Source organism: Gymnoscopelus braueri (genome assembly GCF_963280865.1).
Source record: "Gymnoscopelus braueri genome assembly, chromosome: 13".
Lineage (NCBI taxonomy): Eukaryota > Metazoa > Chordata > Actinopteri > Myctophiformes > Myctophidae > Gymnoscopelus > Gymnoscopelus braueri.
Window position 1 is genome coordinate 17,335,785 of NC_137615.1, and position 19,265 is coordinate 17,355,049.

At 39.0% G+C, this 19,265-nt stretch overlaps 2 protein-coding genes across 5 annotated transcripts in view; both read left to right on the forward strand.

Moving 5' to 3' along the window:
• The first annotated feature begins 619 nt into the window (after nucleotides 1-619).
• On the forward strand, nucleotides 620-9,798 carry dsn1 (DSN1 component of MIS12 kinetochore complex). Of its 2 annotated transcripts, none has more exons than XM_080447841.1 (12): nucleotides 620-667; nucleotides 935-983; nucleotides 1,679-1,843; nucleotides 2,828-2,996; nucleotides 3,117-3,190; nucleotides 3,920-3,992; nucleotides 4,097-4,184; nucleotides 4,297-4,347; nucleotides 5,413-5,484; nucleotides 8,373-8,520; nucleotides 8,752-8,845; nucleotides 8,947-9,798. In XM_080447841.1, exons 1-12 carry the CDS (start codon nucleotides 627-629, stop codon nucleotides 9,033-9,035), a joined length of 1,113 nt encoding a protein of 370 aa, XP_080303967.1. In that variant the 5' UTR covers nucleotides 620-626; the 3' UTR covers nucleotides 9,036-9,798. The 2 variants fall into 2 exon arrangements, with proteins under 2 accessions (XP_080303967.1, XP_080303968.1); XM_080447842.1 differs by having other exon boundaries at nucleotides 623-667; nucleotides 938-983.
• Nucleotides 9,799-12,335: 2,537 nt separating this feature from the next.
• Nucleotides 12,336-19,265, forward strand: part of pbx4 (pre-B-cell leukemia transcription factor 4) — a 32,420-nt gene continuing 25,490 nt past the window's right edge. For 2 of the 3 annotated variants that reach the window (XM_080447846.1, XM_080447845.1), the window contains exons 1-2: nucleotides 12,336-13,195; nucleotides 18,153-18,226. In XM_080447846.1, the coding sequence (XP_080303972.1) occupies nucleotides 13,017-13,195; nucleotides 18,153-18,226 (253 nt within the window). In that variant the 5' untranslated portion in view covers nucleotides 12,336-13,016. Of the gene's footprint in view, nucleotides 13,196-16,360; nucleotides 16,481-18,152; nucleotides 18,227-19,265 lie in introns of all 3 variants that reach the window. The other variant, XM_080447844.1, reaches the window with a different exon arrangement.

The following is a 19,265-nucleotide window of genomic DNA, read 5'->3' on the forward strand; positions in this document are numbered from 1 at the left end:
TACTGTACTGTACAATTTTGAGGTATTTTACTTTACTGGAGTGTTTCCAATTTTCAATACTTTTACTCCTACTCCAACACTACATCTCAGAGGCAAATATTGTACTTTTACTCCATTACAATTATTTGACAATTTAAGTTACTAGTTACTTTGAAGTTTTAGGTTATTGTTACAAATCATACATTAACCAATTCAGCCGTATTTAAACTTAGGCTATTTGAAAATAGCCGATCTACATGCTTGTAGATCTACTATTTTCAAAAGATTTATGTACATTTGAAAACTTGTGAAATGGGACATTCTGCATAACGAATACTTTTGGTACCTTATCTTAAGTACATTTTGATGCCAATACTTGTGTACTTTTAGTAAATTAAATTGTGAATACCGAATTTTAACAGAGTATATCTACATACATTGCTGTATTGATACTTTTGCTTAAGTAAAAAAAATATGAGCACTTCTTCCACCACCCGGCGATTGTATGACGCGTAGTCGTAGTTCCCTCGGCCCTGATTCCCTCTAGCACACTACGTTTCCCAGAATGCATATCTCAGAAAGGGGCGGGCAATTTGTTGGGCGCGCTATGAAGTTTGTTATTTGAAAGAAAAATGGCGAATATCCGGATGGACTCAACACAAGACTACGCCTGTCTTGGACGAGATAGGTTTGTGTTTTCACTTATAAGTCAGTGAACTATAAGTAGTATGTGTTGGTTTTGGGTACAGAGTGCAGTCCTTCTCTAACTTACTGACATGTCAAATGTTTGTGTTCTAGTTTAACTGTCTCTATGGCTCTAGTCTGGTGGGTGCTAGGAGCTAATCTTAGCTGCAACGTTCATTAGGATGACTGACTAGACTTTTAAGCAAGCTGACGTTTTTTTAATGAATGAATACGTTTTCATAGTTTTCTTATTGGTTCATTCTGTTCTTAGCAGTGGCACGAGTGTTGCTGTTGATGTTGAGGACAAGGACAAGCCGAAGGTAAGAAACATTTGCCTTAGGCTGAGCTGAGGTCGGGTTTAAAGTAACGGAGTACATGTACTCAAGTACTGTACTAAAGTACATTTTGTAGTCTTTTTTTTTCTAGTATTTACAATTTTCAATACTTTTACTTCTACTCCACTACATCTCAGAGGCAAATATTGTACTTTTACTCCACTACAATTATATGAAAACTTTAGTTACTTTGTAGATTTTGATTATTATTACAAAACACATTAACCACTTCATCCATATATATATTTCAGCCATTTGAAAATAGCAGATCTACGAGTTCACAATGCATCGCGAGGCATTGAGAGCTTGTAGATCAACTATTTTCAAAATATTTTTTTATACATTTTGAACTTGTGAAATGGGACATTTTGCACAATGAGTACTTTTACTTTTGGTACTTTTAAGTATATTTTGATGTGCATTCTTTTGTACTTTTTACTCCAGTACATTTTTTTATACAGGACTTCTAACAGAGTATATCTACATTTCAGTAGTGATACTTTTACTTAAGTAAAACATATGAGTACTTCTTCCATCACTGAAGAAACATTTGCCTTAGGCTGAGGTCAGGTTTCAGCCTTATAGATTTGGATTAAAAGCCTTACATTAGCCAAACATTACATTTCGTAACAATGCAACAAGTGAACTAATGACTTCTTGGATTAACCTGTTTTATAAAGGTCAATGTGGGTGAAAAAATATCCAAAAGAGGTCGCTCTCCAAGTGCCAGCCCAGGTCGACCACACAAGTCACCTCGCATGCAGTCTGAGTCCACAACACAGATGGATGGAGCACCAGAGGCATGCATGGAGGGAACTGCTGCCCCCATAGAACTTCCAGTAAAGGTGGGGCTGATTTAATATACTTGTGTTGCTGGGTAGCTTAACCTATAATAATATTAATCATAATTTATCAATTAATGTATGTTTTAAATTAAAGCTTCACCACCATGGTTTTGATTGAATAAACTTAATTTTTTAAATGTATTTAGTAATTATGTTATTACAATATAACTAACATAGATCTCCAGTGGTTGTAGTTGGTCTACCTGCTCTTCTATTGAGACGTAGACTGGTAGGACATGAAAGTTACAGAGTGCAGCCAGTTTTAGTTGCTGTGACTTGGAGTCAGCTCTTGTCATATTGTATAATATCCATTTGATAGTTCTGGCAGGAAACATCTAGTAAAATAGCTCCACTTTTCCTCAAGATTCACATGGACACAATTCTATGTAGGGTAGGTGACGGGACGTCATTCACAGCAGTACTAAACATGTACACTTCCTTCAATGAGCACATGGGTATGGGGCACACAAATGTGTCTCTGTTCATAACTGTAGTACCAGTTTCCCGTAGGTGGCATAATTATACCCATTTCCTGTTCTGCATCAGTCAATTTGTTTGCCCCACACATGCACTTGGGGAAGAAAGTTGTGTGTTTAGTGCTGCTGTGAATGCTGTCCCTTCTCCTACACATGTTGTCCATGTGAACCTGGTTGAAGTTTTCTGCCAGAACTTTCAAATGGTTATTATACTATATGACACTATATGACAAGTGCTGACCCCAAGTCACAGCAATTCATTAATAATGGAATGATTAATAATAGAATGCATGCATATAATGTAAGGACTATAAATTTGCCATTAATAAGTACAGTACTTTCCACCACTGCTTTCAAGGCTGAGGACAGCTTATTAACTGACTGTATTAATAAATTACATTTCATAACCATGCAACAAGTGAACTACAAAGTAAGTATTATTCCGGATTATAACCTGGTTACAATGGTCAATGTTGGTTATATGAATTCCCCAACGTCCACAACACAGACCCATGGAGCACCAGAGACATCTTGTAGCGAGTTGGGATCAGTGAATACGCAGGGAGAGAACCTGGAAGGATCTGCCCCCATTGAAACTCCATGTGCACGGAGGAAGTCCTTAAGGAGGTCTACCATAGGCAGGCGCTCTCTACCTGCTTTCCAAAATCCTATTCAAAGTGAGTCCTCTGTCCTCATCCTAGACCTAGATATGAAATAATGGCAAAAATGGGCTGTTTCATCATGACTTATCAGCAGCAGAAATGACTAATGACTAACTCATTCTATCTTCCTCTTAGGCCTCTGCAGAAGCATTAGCCCATCACTACCACAGGAAGAGAGGCTGGAGCAGCTTATGAAGGCTGCAATGGAGGTGAGTGTCAAGGCAGGCCTACGCTATCTGCATTAGCCGCAGAAACAAATTTAGTTCAACTCTGGACAAGTTCAGCTGTGGTGAATGTCACATGAATGGTCATTAGAGCAATAGTTAAAGCAAACAAATAAGACAGAGTTGAGTCAGTTCATGACTTTGTGATTGCTGTCATTGCAGATTTTCTTATGTTGAAAAATATGACGCTTTTGCCTTAAACTTAAGGACCCCTTCATCCATTTTCAACCTCCCCTTCATCCATTTTCAAGCTATCTTCATATAAATTGTCCTCACTAATGCTTATTATAAAACGGTACCATTTTTGTCTACGTACTTGGTCTGTCTCAGGGGAGGTCTGTGGACAGTTCAGAAACTCGCCTACCAGTGACATCATCAATGGTGAATCCAAGCTAATAGAAACTGCAGGCTTTCTATTCCTGTAAAATGTGCATGCTATCATAGAAGCCAGTTCTCGCATTAATAAATGACTAAACCTGCCTATCAATGATGTCACTGGTAGGCGGGTTTCTGAGACAGTGAATAGAAAAAAAGTCATATTATAATGAGCATATTAATAAGGACTAATTATATGAAGATGGGTTGAAAATGAGTGAAGTGGACCTTTTTAAGCATAAATTAGACTTAAATCATCAAAGTTTTTGTGTTTCTAATTTAAATTCTGACTGCACATGATCAAAATACTTTAAAAATGATCTGTCCAATCTCTCCTAGTTGGCAATAGAGAGCACTCGTGATTCACTGAAGTCAACACCAGGTGCCTCATTGGAGACATTTCAAAAACAAGGTCAGTGTTGGTCCTATATACATTTGGTGGTCTTATGTAATGTATGGGGATTATAAAGCTCTGTGAAGGAGGCAATATATCTGGTTTGCATATATTTGTCATAGTTGAGGACATGAAGAAGGAATGGTGTTGTTTGGCCAAGAATATACACGATGAGACGCAATATCAACAAATCCCCAGTAGTACAGCTAGGTAAACCTTTTTAAATTATATACAACATGATGGTTATACATTTCTCAAATATCTCCCAAAATTGCCTTTTAATGTCAAATGTTTCTTCCCGATTGCTTGGTTTTCACTCTAGTGATCCTGCGGTAGAGCAGACCATGGAGCAAACTCGGCAAGCAATCAAAAGGTATGTTAATTGCCGTTTAACACAAATTAGACAATTTAGTATTAAAAAAAGTTTGGAATAACCTGCCATGTGTAATGCTGCATTCACAATATAGACATATATAAAATAGACAATAGACTGCAGGTGACAAACCAAGGACGTTCAAAGTTATTCAGTGAGACAGAAACCAGTGTGGAATACTGCAACCACCAACCAAGCCTTTTGTCAAAAGTCAGAATCCGTTTTATTGTCACATCATGGTGTAAATCAGTGAGTGAAACACGGGTTTTGTGCAAGCTCCATCATTTTGTTGTGTTCAGGAAAGAAACTGATATATTAAACTGGATATATTTAAAAAATGGATATTCTACATATATACACATAGCACAAGTTGATCCCGTCTTGTTTGTGGTTATATTGTACTGAGAAAAAAAAAAGATTATTATATGTTATGACCAGTTATTTGCTATGCCAGAATGCGGACTAGCCGACACCAACTCGGGACTCCTGGATCACTGCCCTCCACTCCCTCCTGTCCAGCATCAGGGTCTTGAGCTCTGCATTGTTGCTATCTCCGGCTGTCAGTGTGTCTTCTTACGTACGTTGGTGCACCTCTTTTCCCTCCTAGCGGTTGGCTCCCACAGTGTCAGTAGTTTGTTGCCAGTTCCAGGTGCCTGACACGGTGCCCAGCCAGCTCTCCCTTGTGCACCTTGTCCATTACATGTTCATCATTTTCTGTAGCTGTGGTTTCCACCCATTCCACATTAACGCATGGTACAAGGTTTATTCAAAAAGAGAATGCGAGCACTCGTCAGTTGAATAACAGTTCATGTTTATCGGGTGCACGGTTCTGGCAGGAACTGTATGTTTAAAAAGATCACCAGCACTTGGTCCTTTTTTAGGATCTCTTATTTATTGAAAAGCCTTAGCAGCAGATCAAACACGACAGACATTTTGGCCTGTTGCCTTCCTCAGCATGATTGGGACCAAGTGAATGCTGGTGATCTCTTGTGTGTTTCTTTACCCTCAAAATGTGAATGCCACATAATACTTACATGTATATGTTGTTTTTTTCCACCTTAAAAGGCTACAGTTGGAGAGTGAATCTTGGGAAGGACTGCTGAACAAACACCGGAGTAAAGCAGAGGCATTGACAAGGTGCACATAGAAACCGTCATCAATGGATGCTATATTGCTATTTATTACAAGAGTATGGACTATCCAAGCATTAAATAATTCAGTGGTCTACTAGTCGGGCAGTGACTGAAGTCTTCACTAAACCATACTTAATTTGTTTAAAAACGTATCTAATGAGTCCTGAGTGGGAAAGTGAAGAATTTAGCAGTTTTCATTTTAAAGTCTAATGTTTGACCCATCGATTGATTGCACCAATGAAATCGCTTTTGTAGAACATGCAAACCAATCAAAGTTGAAGCTTGGCGAAAGCCATTGATGTTGAAAGCACCATTGAAATGTAACATTGTCTTTGGATGATATAGATTAATTAATTTAAGAAAATCCTTGTGGATAGCAGAGGACACAGGTGTTAAATACCTGGTCAACATTTTCAAGATCGCATAAGACTTAAATTATAGATACCATCATAAAACCCTTTACTTATATATGCAACTTATCATTTAGAAACGGCGTTTTTCCAAATCAAATGAAAACGGCAAAAGTCATCCCAATTCATAAAGCCGGGGATAAAAAACTATTTACAAATTATAGACCAATCTCATTGCTATCACAGTTCTCAAAAATCCTAGAAAAATTATTTGGGGACAGATTGGATCACTTTGTGGAAAGAAATAACCTCTTAACAGAGAATCAATACGGTTTCCGAGCCAACAGATCGCCCGCAATGGCACTAATTGAATTAACAGAAGAAATAACTAGTAATATTGATAATAAGATGTATACAGTAGGAGTTTTCGTTGACTTAAAAAAAGCCTTTGACACGATAGATCACAATATCCTCCTAAAGAAAATGGAAAAATATGGTTTCAGAGGGGTTGTGTCAAATTGGCTTAAAACCTACATAAAAGACAGAGAACAATTTGTCCAAATTGGAAACTGCAAATCAAGCTGTAGAACAATTACATGTGGCGTCCCTCAAGGGTCGGTCTTGGGGCCAAAACTATTCATTCTATATATTAATGACTTGTGCCGGGTATCAAATGTACTGAAATGTGTCCTATTTGCTGATGACACAAACATATTCTGTACAGGGGAAGACATTGAGCAGCTTATGGAGGTCGTAACAATAGAAATGAGTAAATTAAAATGTTGGTTCAATAAAAATAAGTTATCCCTAAATTTAAATAAAACAAAATGCATGGTGTTTGGTAATCGGCAGATAGAAATAGACATCCGGTTGATGATAGACAATATTACAATAGAAAGAGTATATGAAAACAAATTTTTAGGGGTAATTATAGACCATAAGCTATGCTGGAAACCCCATATAGAGTATGTGAGGGCTAAGATGGCGAAGAGCATTTCAGTTATAGGTAGAGCGAGAGACATACTTAATCCCATGTCATTGCACACCCTCTACTGTGCAATGATCTTACCATATATGCACTACTGCTCGGAAGTATGGGGCAATACATATAAGACAACAATAAATTCACTAGTTATACTACAAAAAAGAGCAATAAGACTAATAAACAACGTAGGCTATCGGGACCACACACATAGATTGTTTCTGGCATCACATGTCTTGAAGTTCAGGGACATAGTCAACTTTAAAACTCTGCAGGTTATGTATAGAGCTAGATATAAACAACTTCCTGTAAACGTACAAAACAAGTTTCTAGATAAGGAGGGGGGATACAACCTCAGGAGACCCCTTAACTTTAAGAAACATGTGATGCGAACTAATCTGAAAATAATGTGTATATCCTCATATGGTGTAACAATATGGAATGAATTAGATGAGGAAATACAATATAGTACAAATATTAATCAATTCAAATATAGACTAAAACAATCTATCTTCGAAAGGTACAGACGGGAGGAAGAGGCTCTACAAAATGTATGAAAGTATGTTGGGTGGGTGTATATGTATATTTTATAGATTATTATAACATACCATGGGATGCTCGCCATCTTAGCCCCAATAAATAGCCCCAATAAATGACTTAAAGTGGACATTGGTGTATTGCATTAGTGCATAAATGTGTACAATGTATGTTTAAGGGTATCGTTATACGCTGCATACTGTGTGTCTGTGTGTATGTATGTACATGCATGTATGTATGTATGTATGTATGTACATGTGTGTATATTACGCTCTATATTTTTGCGTGTGTACATAGACTGTGTGCGCTTTGAGGTGCGTAATTTCATGATGATTCATGAAAAAAAAAAAAAAAAAAAAAAAGAGAGAAAAAAAAAGGGAATAGATAAAATAGAGAAGAAAGAAAGAAAAAAAAAAAAAACATGGACAGAGAGGAAAAAAGAGAAAACAAAAGAAATAATAATATTATTGTTATTCTTTTGTTATTATTATTTATTTTCATTGTATTCTGATCTGTTTTTAGTTTTTGTTTTTTTGTTTTAGTTTTTTTTATTTTGTTTGTTTGTTTTTCGTTGAAAATTATTAAGGGTTGGGCTCGACAAGCTTAAGGCTTCTCCCAAACCCTTTTTCAGGGACTTGGACAACTGTTACGATTGATACTATCATTATTATGAATACTAGTGTAATATATTAACCAAATGAATTGACTGTATGTACATATATATTTTTATATATATATATATATATTTTGTATTTTGTATACTTGTCCAAAGGAACTGAAAATAAAACTGAACTGAACTGAACTGAACTGAAGACATTACAGCAATATCGCCACCATCTTGATCAGCGATGACAGTAGAATGTCAGTTGACGGTTACCATAGAAAAACATGTCAATGCCACATGGAGAATATCACATGAGAGAGAGTTATTTATATATATATATATACACACACACACACACACACACACATTCACTCTGTTTATTCTAATAGTAATAAAAAATATTCTCTCCTTTGCAACAGGAAAGTACAAAAGGGCCAGGAGAGTGGTGTAGAGTTGGACTCCGCCTCTGTGGTCCGATCTTCCCAATACCAACTCATACAGTCCAAACCAGATTACCGTGACATCCTCCGCCAACAACTACCCCGTCTGCAGTCTATGGAGCTGGTGGTACGTTGGAAATATCATAGCAGTTATGAGAACAGATGGATTTGGAAAAAAAACTTTTTTTGCTGAGACACATCGCCAGGTGTTCAGTTGGTTTTGTGCAATGGCTTGTACTCGGACATGAAACTCCTAGACAGGTGGAAGGAAAATTCCACTTTAGTCCATTTTATTTCTAATTATTTCATTATATTCACTTTTTTTAATCTCAAATTGTACCTCGCCCCCCCCCAACAGATGGACACTCAACGTAAGATTGCGCAAGAGCTTCTGTCCATCCACGACCGAGCACAGTTGTTGGTGACAGAGACCAGTAGGAGATTGAGATTAGGTATTGCATTCTTTTTTTTACATTTGCTATGGAGTTATTGTATGCCTTATACTGAGAAATGATCTGCAAATAGTTTAATCATGTATTATTTTCCTACTCAGAGGCAGAGGCAGGATTCCAAAACCAGCCATGTGACAACATCAGACATCTACTGATGGCAACAAAGGACCCACCTCTTATAGATAAATAAAGGGGAGAAAGATGTGTGGGTATACATGTTTAATCTATATTATGTATGTTCATATTATTTCTTGGTTTAGTACCTGCATAATTGTATGTAGTAAACTTGTTTCAGGAGTGTTTTTCAAACTGAAATGGAGATTGTTAAAAGTGTACAGTTTTTTTTGTTCATCCCTAGGTAATGCATGACTTTGACCACCAGGTGGCAATGCCACTCTTTTCAAAACTACCATTGGCTTAACTCTCTACTGAAATTGTGGATTAATGCTGAAATGAACAACAAAAAAAAGTTTCTCAGAGCATCTATGCATCCTGTAAATGATCAAAGAACAGATGGAGATTAACATTTTAGTTTTATATTAATTGTAAAGCAAACATGAAATGTCAACATCTTTGGATTGTTGCTCAGCTGTGATAATCCATGCAAATTTCAATTTGATTTCATTTAACTCTATGTTCTCTAATGTATTGCCATCAGAAATAATGAGCGTATTAACTCATTCAGTGCCCAGCTTATTTATGGAATTTTGGCTCTGAGTGCCACAGCCAAAATTCATTGTAAAAAATTGTTGATTGTTATTGTTTTTTTGTTTTTTTTTCATTGGACGTCTTAGACGTCTAGTGGCACTCAGGGCTTATATTAGCGGACGTCTTAGACGTCCAGTGGCACTGAATGAGTAATCAGCAGTGAGTGGTCATAAGCTGTATGTCTAAAATGTATGGTATGTATTTGATGTATTTTGATTTGATTGATTAAACCTTTTTTGCAAATATGAAAAACGATATCGTTATTCGGATGGGTAACTTGTAATTCAAGAATAACAGGAAGAGATGCTTATGAATTCTACAGAACGTTCGTATAAAAATAAAAAAATATAATTTGTTGCCCCCCCCTTATTGATTAGAATGTTTTCCAAAGCCTTAAACAGTCTGTACAATGCTTGATATTTGCTCTGTCCATGGTGCAGCATCTATTCCACCCCACCAGTGTCCCTGACCACTCAGAGGAGGCCCCTCCCCCCCACAGTGACTCACTCCCATCCCTTGCATTTGACTGGGTCACTGAGGCAGAACGAAGCTTTGACATTGTGCCAGTCAAAGCTTCACCATCAGTCGAATTCTCTTATCATTTATTCACCCAGTAATGTTTCTACTAATTATTTTTTTGTTCAGAGGTGTAGCAAGAAAAACTGATTAAGAAAGGGGGAAACGGCTAGGCTGTGTTCCACCAGTCTTAAGCAAGGTGTGGGTGAGGTTTGCTGGTAATTGTATTCATTTCTGTTGGGGGGGGGGGGGGTGTTGTGGGGTGACCGTGAGCATTTGAGTAAAGGAGGATGGTTCACGGCAGGAGAGATCGATTCTTATTTAGATGAAAATGAGGCTTGATGCTTGTGTGGTGAGAGGAGGGCATCTATAGCTTACAAACTAAGAGAAGTCCATAGCAGCGCTCTTTAAATCAATCATTCACCACAGTACCGAGAGATTGCTTAAATTGTTGAATCAGTGTTTTCTCACATTTTTCAACTTTTTCCAGATCACAATGTTGGATAATGCATTTTACCACCTGCTGACCCTATCCTCTAACTTGAAGATTATATTACCAAGCTGTATTGCTACTGCTATTTATAAGTTAATTTAGTGTTGTGTTTATTATTGTTATTTGCCTATTTTCAAAGAAGACACCCTGTATACAAGGAATACACAACCTGTCCTGCACTACTGTAGTTGTCAGTCTATTATGCTTGTATGTGCATGCAAAGAGCAAAGGCTGACTGTATTCTCTAGTCTTGCTCTCTCTAACTTTAGATTGATTAGCTACAGATTGTAGTAGATGGATGTGTGGAGAGTCAGCATAAACCACTGCCAGTTTGGTCCCACTCCCGCATGCGCACCCATCATCTCTCCAATACAGCACACGAGGCTGCACCTCTCCTCCACGTCCATTCAGCTAGCCATTCGTCTTGGGAAGCTGTCTTTCTGATCTGAGTGATAAACTACAGCAGAATTGTCCACGTTCGCAGAAAAAAACGAGGACACTTGTTTTCAATCTGTGCTGTCTACATTTTCATACTGAAAGACAGATGGGATATTTCATTCATTGGCAGCTTTGGACAGAGCAATCCAATGTAACAGATGCTGTTACATTGGCCATGCACCTTTTTTTTCCCTCTAATATTACTCAATAAAATTGCCATGATCTGTGTATTTATAATAGAATGAGTAATTGTCTCTGCAATATAACTCATAAACCAAACGAAGTGATTCATATTATAGGCTAGTTTGTATGTCTTTTACATATACACTTTCAGCAGATAGGCTTAGTGAGTTTTACTTTTACTTCTACAAATCACTATTTAACATGAGCATCACCACAGTTGGTGATAGCTAGGATGGTAGGCCTAAAAATCTGTATGGATACTAGCAGGAGCTTGTACTATTGAAGCATGGAGTTTACTAAGGCACTTCTGGCCCACCAGCCTGTCCTTGATACTGGATAAAGGAGGAGTGGGCACATTGGAACAGTGGGCACATTGAGGTGAAATTGGCTATTGAAAAATAAATAAAAATTAAATTAAATTTGACTTAATTATTGTAAAGTACATGATTTGAACATGCACAGTACATCATTATCAGACCTAAATTTACCCTTCCAACTTTTTGTTTATGTCCAACTGACTGGATACAGGTTTTGTAGCAATTGTAGAAATATCAGGCCTTATATATTATATATTAACTGTCAAATGTACAAGCATGTTCAAATCATGTATACTTTACATTACTTAAGACCATTTTCCAAATTATTTATTTTTTGTAACCTCAAGGTGCCCACTCTTCCTGTCACCCTATTACACAATACCCCCCCTCCCCCTTTGCATGTACTATACCCTGTACCCACTGCAAACTTTGTTTTTGAAACATGAAGTCCCAGGTTAGATGTGGTTATGGTATTTAGACTCTTTTTCGGTCAACCAGGTGTAGTGGCTCCCCCCCGCCCCCCACTGCTCCCCCCCGCCCCCCACTGTTCAAAAGAGCCATGAATACGCGAGCCGTAGCCTACTACTAGTAACAACAGTATAATAGGGGGTCGGCTTGCAAAAAAGCCCATCTTCATTTTTTTTTACGTTGCAAAATAAGTTCTCGTGTCGCTCCTGCCGGCGCCACATCGCCGCTCTGATCGCTATAATACTCCCTCACATTGTTAAGTAGCTGGATGATTGGGTGTCGTTTATATGGCACATACTGATTAGCCCACAACACAACACGCAAGCGCATGCACTGCTCACTCGCTACTAGTGTTCAATGAGCGACAACACACACGACAACAATGGCACTCCGTGCTGGTCTGTTTTGATGGGTAACCTCTCATAATAATAACAGAGGCTTCACCGGGGGTAGGGAGTTTTGCTTGATGGTCTAGTGCAATTTTTTTTTTTTTTGCATTATTTTAATGCACAGTAATTGCTTGCACAGGAAAAAGCATTGTGCATTTTTTTTCTTTTTTTTTACTTTGACAATGTGCTCGGCAGTGCTGTCCGCCTGCAGCTCCCACATTGTGTTCATGTGTGGCTGTGGCTGCTAGCAGGCAGGCAGGCTCGTCACTGCTGCTTTTTTTTCATCCAGCAGCTCCTCTCTCTCCACCAGGCTCTCTGCCTCGTCTCTGTGCTGTTAGCAGAGCTGCTACCAGTTAGCTGCACGGCTCTGGGAGACTCTGGAGAATAAAGTGGGGGAAACGTAGGCGAATGTAGAGCGAAATCTGCCGCTTTAACCAGTCGTTTTCTTTAGCAACACAACGACGGGCTGGTTCCAACACTAGCTCGTCTTTAGGGATCGGGGTCGGTTTTTAATCGAGTGTTGTGTATGGTCGGTTTGTAGCTGGAGATACTTTGGCTGGCTAGTAGCTTACACTGGCTAGCTGTTTTGTGTGTATTATTCGACTGAAGGGGAGGAAAGAGAAAAACGACGGGCGAGTTTTTTTTTTCTTTTTGAAAGTATGGATGAGCAGATCAGGATGATGACGGGTCTCGCAGGACTCGGGGGACAATCGCAGGCCGACGTCGGAGACCCGGACTCGGTCAGAAAGCAGCTCGGTCAGCCCCAGCAAGACATCGGGGATATTCTACAGCAAATCATGGCCATCACCGACGAGAGCCTGGACGAAGCACAGGCCAGGTAAGAGCAGAATGTTTCCCCCAGCAGCCAACACAGGCAGCGATCATCGCCGATCATCGAAGCTGCTGTTGTTTATAAAGAACGCTATAAAAAAAAGTTTGATTGGAATATGCACTACAGGAACGCCACGTTACTTCCACACGTTACATGATAAACAAGTCGATATTACTCACTAAACGGGCGTTTTTAGGCTTTAACTTTGTATGCAGACGAAGACTTTAATGCTGCTTTAATGTACTTTGAAGACATGTTTTCTTCGTGTGCCCTTTGTGTCTAGCGTTTAATCTGGATTTGTGTGTTTTATTACAGTGGTTCACAAACTTTTTCAAGCCAAGGACCCCCAGATTGATATGTATTTAGAGCTGCGGACCCCCATCTGAAAATGTTTTTCAGATGGGGCCACCAGAAGAGAAGAATTTGTGTTAAAAATATATATAACATTCTCGATGCTTTTCCAAAAATGTTCAAAAATAGCAGATGTTCAAACATCTGCTATTTTATATAAATGGCTAACGTATAAATGGATAAAGTGGTTACAACATAATTATGATGCTATATTAACTAATTTACCTGGGGACCCCCTGGAATCCCCTCAAGGTCGGACCCCTGGTGGTCCCCGGACCCCACTTTGAGAACCACTGTTTTATTATGTGGTCACACGCACCTGGGTAAACGTGGAGATAACTACCCTGTCTGAGATATATTCATATATATATATAAAAAGTTTGGTCTCCAATTACAATGTTATAAAGGTGTTCTGGACATGTAGTACCCGGTCAGCCTACTGTCGTGCAGCTCTCTAGTGTAAAAGGTTTTATAATCCAATGCATTCCAAAGAGACCTGTCTTTGATGTTAAAGAGAACTTTTGGGGTTTCGGAGGCCTCTAAAACGCCAAGCGACTCGACATAAAACTTCAGATCTTTTTGGAAAAGGTTCCATCCAATCCATCATAAGTAACTACTAACTAACAACCCAGTGTTTGCTGGTTTTGCCGGTTGTTAGTAACAGTCCATCAACACATTTTGCTACAAAAGCTGTGATGTATTGTTAGAACACAAATTTGCAGGTTTGATTGAATACTTTATTAGACATAAATGTCTAATGCAGGAGGTACAGACAGGTACAGATATTTGGGCTAAAATGATAACACAAAAAAAAAGTCCTGGGGACTTGTTTCCATTGTGGTCCTATGAATTCAATTCGTCAACATAGCATATAAAATAACAGCAAAATACAATATCATCACCTGGCCTAGTCAAATATAGACTACTAATAACAAGCCAAGTTATCTAATTGGGTGGATGATGTGTTGGCTCAAACGTCTCTTCCTATCTAATGAGCACATGTGTCGATAATGTTGGTCATTGAAATGCAAATTAGATTGGTAAATGAAGGTATGGATTATTATGGATGGCCTTAAATTAGGCCATATCAGCCTGGTGCTGCACATGATGACAGCAGCCAGTCATTCTCATGACTCTCTTCACTGGTCATATTTGCATCAGGGTTATGTTTACATATCATGGATTCAAGAGTGCATGCGTGTATAACAATAAGCAAGTGACCCACATTCATTTGCCATGTGGCTTGGAGGAGCATAAAGGTCATCTTAAAGTTGAAGCTTTAGTATTTTTTTAACAATAGGCAGCGTCCGCCGCAATACTGTGGCCATAGTGTGATGTGTCATTAGCTAGTGATTTTCCACCCAACATTTGACCACCTGGTTCTCTTAATTAATTCACTCCTCTTTCACTCCCTCCCTCCCTGGTGTTCATCCTTTTCATTGTGCGCTGGGTGCAATCAATTCTCCTATAATGTGTACGCGAGTGCAGCTGTCCGCAAATCGAGTTTCTATTAATGAGATGGGGAGGGGGGGGGGGGGGGGTGATGCTCTACTGGCAGCTTATGAACACTGGGTTATTACCTTTTTTTTTTGGATGACTTAATGGCTCTAGATTTTTTAAGTGAAATATGTTCACTATGTTTCCCCCCCCCCCAGCCCCAGCCCAGCTCCTTCAGTTTTCTGTTTCTAATTAGCTTGCCGTGTGTTGCTTTTGTCTTTTTTAGGGTTGGTTTTCGTTAATAGCCATCTTAAAGGTGAATGAACGGGGAGTGAGATATTACCATATACTTTTTCATGGAATGCAAAAGCCAATCCTAATCTGAAGAAGCATGTGTAATAGACTAGTAGTAGGTTATTAATCGATTTCAACTGTACTAAAACACGAATTAAAGGTGGCAACTTTGTTGTCTTCCTTTTAGTCCCGTAGTGTAGAGAGGAGTGTGTTGAACTAGACCCCTACTCAGCATGTCTCCTCTGTGACGTGTGTTGATGTGCGTGTTGACTCTTAACTCTTTAGATAAAGAATTTACAATCCAACGTAGTAGGAATGACCCTTGGAGTATTTAGCACATTATCCACTTCAGTTAAAATGATATACTTTGTCATACAACTGCAAAACTAGGCGATCTACAAGCTCCCATCGAATTGCAACATATTGTGATCTTGTAGAACGGCTATTTTAAATGTTTTATTTATTTCATTTTGGAACGTTTTCGCTTAACAACATGCTCAAAATAGGGGGCTGCTCAAAATAGGAATGCCAGGTATCCCCATATTTTTGGTAACTAGCAATATATGTGATTCTGTGTACCTGATAATAATTCAACTGACAAAAGTCCCAGGCTGAATAGGAGTTTATGAGTGGCAGATGGAAGTTTTTCCAGCCACAGCCTACAATGTAGGCCCTACATTTACCAGCATCTGGCTGTGATGCTGGTTTCCCGCTCAGGTCTACCCTATCGAAAAGACAAAACACATGCAGGCTTGTCATGTCAGGACAGTAACCAGTAACCATGTCTACTAAGCTAACACTATTCCTAGCAGTAGTTGCGGCTGGAATTGCTTAGAATGTGTGCAAACATCATCACAATAATTATTTTTGGTATCCACAGAATATTCTTCCCCTTAGTTCCGATCGACTAATAAAATGTGTGTGAGGTGGCTCATGATGAAGGGAGGGTGATGCCCTTGTCGTGGAGGGTGGCAGTGTGCTGGGATAGGGAGTGGTGTGGGCGGCACAGAGACATGGCGGTGCAGCGTACGCTACCTGCACGTTGCTGCCCTCCCTCATCCTCTCACCCTGTCGCCATATTATGTTCAGATGCTGGCCAGAGGAGTCACCGGCGCATTCGCATTGGGGCGGATCAGACGACCCCACAGAGGGAGGGGGAGCTAGGGGGGGCACGGCAGGGGGTGGCCTGCCACTCAACTTCCAGCACAGGTCAGTACAGGACCGCATGAGCACCCCCCCTCCTCCTCCTGCTCAGTCACAAATCCTCCATGGTGAAGGCACCCCGCCCCCCAACTCAAATCCAGCAGTTGACAACATAAAACTGATATGCAAGTGGACACAAGAACAGTCCATCACTTCAGACACATACTCGCCATAAGAAACTAGTACTGTGCTATCCTTACAGATATTGTCAGCACACACTCGTTATCTAAAAGGCTATACAAGCTAAATATTTCTCTAAATACAGTCCTTAAACGCACCACACGCCGTGCTGGCCGCACACAACTGGACTTGATGTTGAGGTCAGGCGTAGCCTTATCATACTCATCTGTGATTGTCTGTAATGTGTTTCTGGTGATGTGTTTTGGATAGAAGACGGTCTAAAAATAGACTGAATTAGAAGGCTTTGTAAACTCGTTGTATTCGTTTAAACGACTTGAATTGTTTGTTGTGCATGAATTCTTGTGTTCCTTTTTCGATCATGGCTCAAAATTATAATGTAATAAACATTTTGGATGCAGGCATTGCCCTTTCATGTGCTTCTTGTAACTGGTAACGATATTGATATATCCACAGAATATCTGCTTGTGCCTTTTTGTGTAGGCTTTTATAGACTCAAGTTTACAGACCACGCAAATTAGAAATACGTCATGGTTCTCTTGTTATGTGTGGTTTTAAGTGTCAATGTGAGTTACAACCTTACAGACTTGCAATGATTCGTAATTTCGTAATTCGTATGCATCCGTTCTGCCTTGCTCTGTGATGTCTTTACTATGCAGTCATTTGATTTTATTTGGTGAAAATATTTGAAATACAAGCTCACAATGGGTCTCATTGTGAACTTGTGGATCGGCTAATTTCGTCAAATGTAAAGGGCAAAAAAATTGTATAGTATAGACTCCTGGAGGGCCCCGGTCAACTAATTATATAGAGTTTTGAGTGGTTATGGAATTACTTATGTGTCACTCTAGGCTCGGGCATGTGATGTAGTTGTGATTGTGAGCATTTATTTGTTTGTATGTAGTAACTTGTGCATTTTGTGCGTGTGTGTCTGTATATTTCCCCCCCGCTCAAGTGGACAAATCGGGGCACAATGAAGGATGAATACTATCTCTTTTTGCCTTTAGGCTAATTTTTTACAAATTAGATTTAACCTAATGTCCCATCAGTTCGCCATGAACTGGACTGTAGATTACATCTTTCTGTAAAGGGCACAAAGTTGGATTACTTTTTATTGACTGTGGAACCAGACACACAATTATGTTGTTCTTGTGGCTAAACATCAGCACATACTGTACAGCACCCTAGAACATGTCCAAATGTTAACATTACTTACCAATGGGGATGCTTTTGTGCTGCCAAAGGCATCTAGATATTAAATACTAATGCTATTTTGTGCTCTTCTTATTATGTTTCCCTGTGCTCTTGATGCGATATCATAAGGCTTTATATGATTGCCAAGCAAATGCATCATTCTCAGTATTAATTGTGGATAACTACCACATACCACAAAACTACCACTATTTGAATCAACGTCTACTTCTACCTGCCTTATATATATATTTTTTTTAATGGAATGCCTTGTAATGGAGATCTGTTATCCTAATCCTGCTTTCCCCTCTATCTCTCTCCCTCTCTTCTGTTCTCTGCACTCTTGTAGGAAACATGCCCTGAACTGTCACAGAATGAAGCCAGCCCTCTTCAGTGTTCTCTGTGAGATCAAAGAGAAGACGGGTGAGTCTCTTCTTCTCTTGCTCTCTTTGTATTCTCACAGTCTGCTCAGCTTGCTTGTCAGTGTTTAGATACAGTGTATCAGTGGCTGCTTTGCTCCACTAATGGATTCCTTGATGCCAGGTTGATCTTTCATTGGCCTTGAAGTGAACTTAATTGATTATTTATCGATCCCATTGGTTGTAGCACTGATTTAGCTGCAGGGGATTGAAACTGTATCATCAGGTCAAGCATATCCTTCTTAATTATTCCTGTATATAGTTTTGGGTTTGGCCACGTAATTTTAGAAACTTGAACTATGTTAGACCTATATCGAGACTTCACGCTGACAACTCGGACTAATCTTATTTGACTTAACCCCATTGAAACAGAGCTAGGGCTAATGGAAAATACTGCTTGATTGTTTATACAACCATGTTGTGTTCATTTGGGCATGGAGAACCAGATGAATGGGGAAATATAACCTGCAGTGGGGACAGAGATGGTTAGGTTTACTTCTCTGTCTATTTCCAGTTTTAAATGAATAACAAAAAAAATTACAAAATTCATCAAATTGTCAATTCTACCCAACCTTGATTAAGAAACAGACAAACAGTCCCTTGCTGAAAGTGAATAGCAAGTGGACAGTGAACATGCACAAGGATGCAGCTGTTATTACGTTTTGCTGTTAATACATCAACACAATTGAATAACTTTTTAATCACTTTGTTTAATGAACCAGAAACAATGTTGGATAATTTTAAGAGTTTATTGGTGATAATGAATTTTGGCATCAGTTGAATACTTTTGTTCTTATGTAGAGCGATTTGAACTTGAATGTTAGCAAATTATGTATTTCTAATTACGCTTATAGATTGACTATTCACTGGATAATACACTGGATGTGAAGTAAAATCTCAAATGAACACTTACATAGAAGCCTTATTCAGAGTACACTAGATGCTTATTCTTATCTTGTTAGCTATTCCAGTCAGCTAGCTGACAGATTTCTAGTATGGTTCAAAGGCGGAGGGCAGGAGTAGATGGCAGATTGATGGTTATG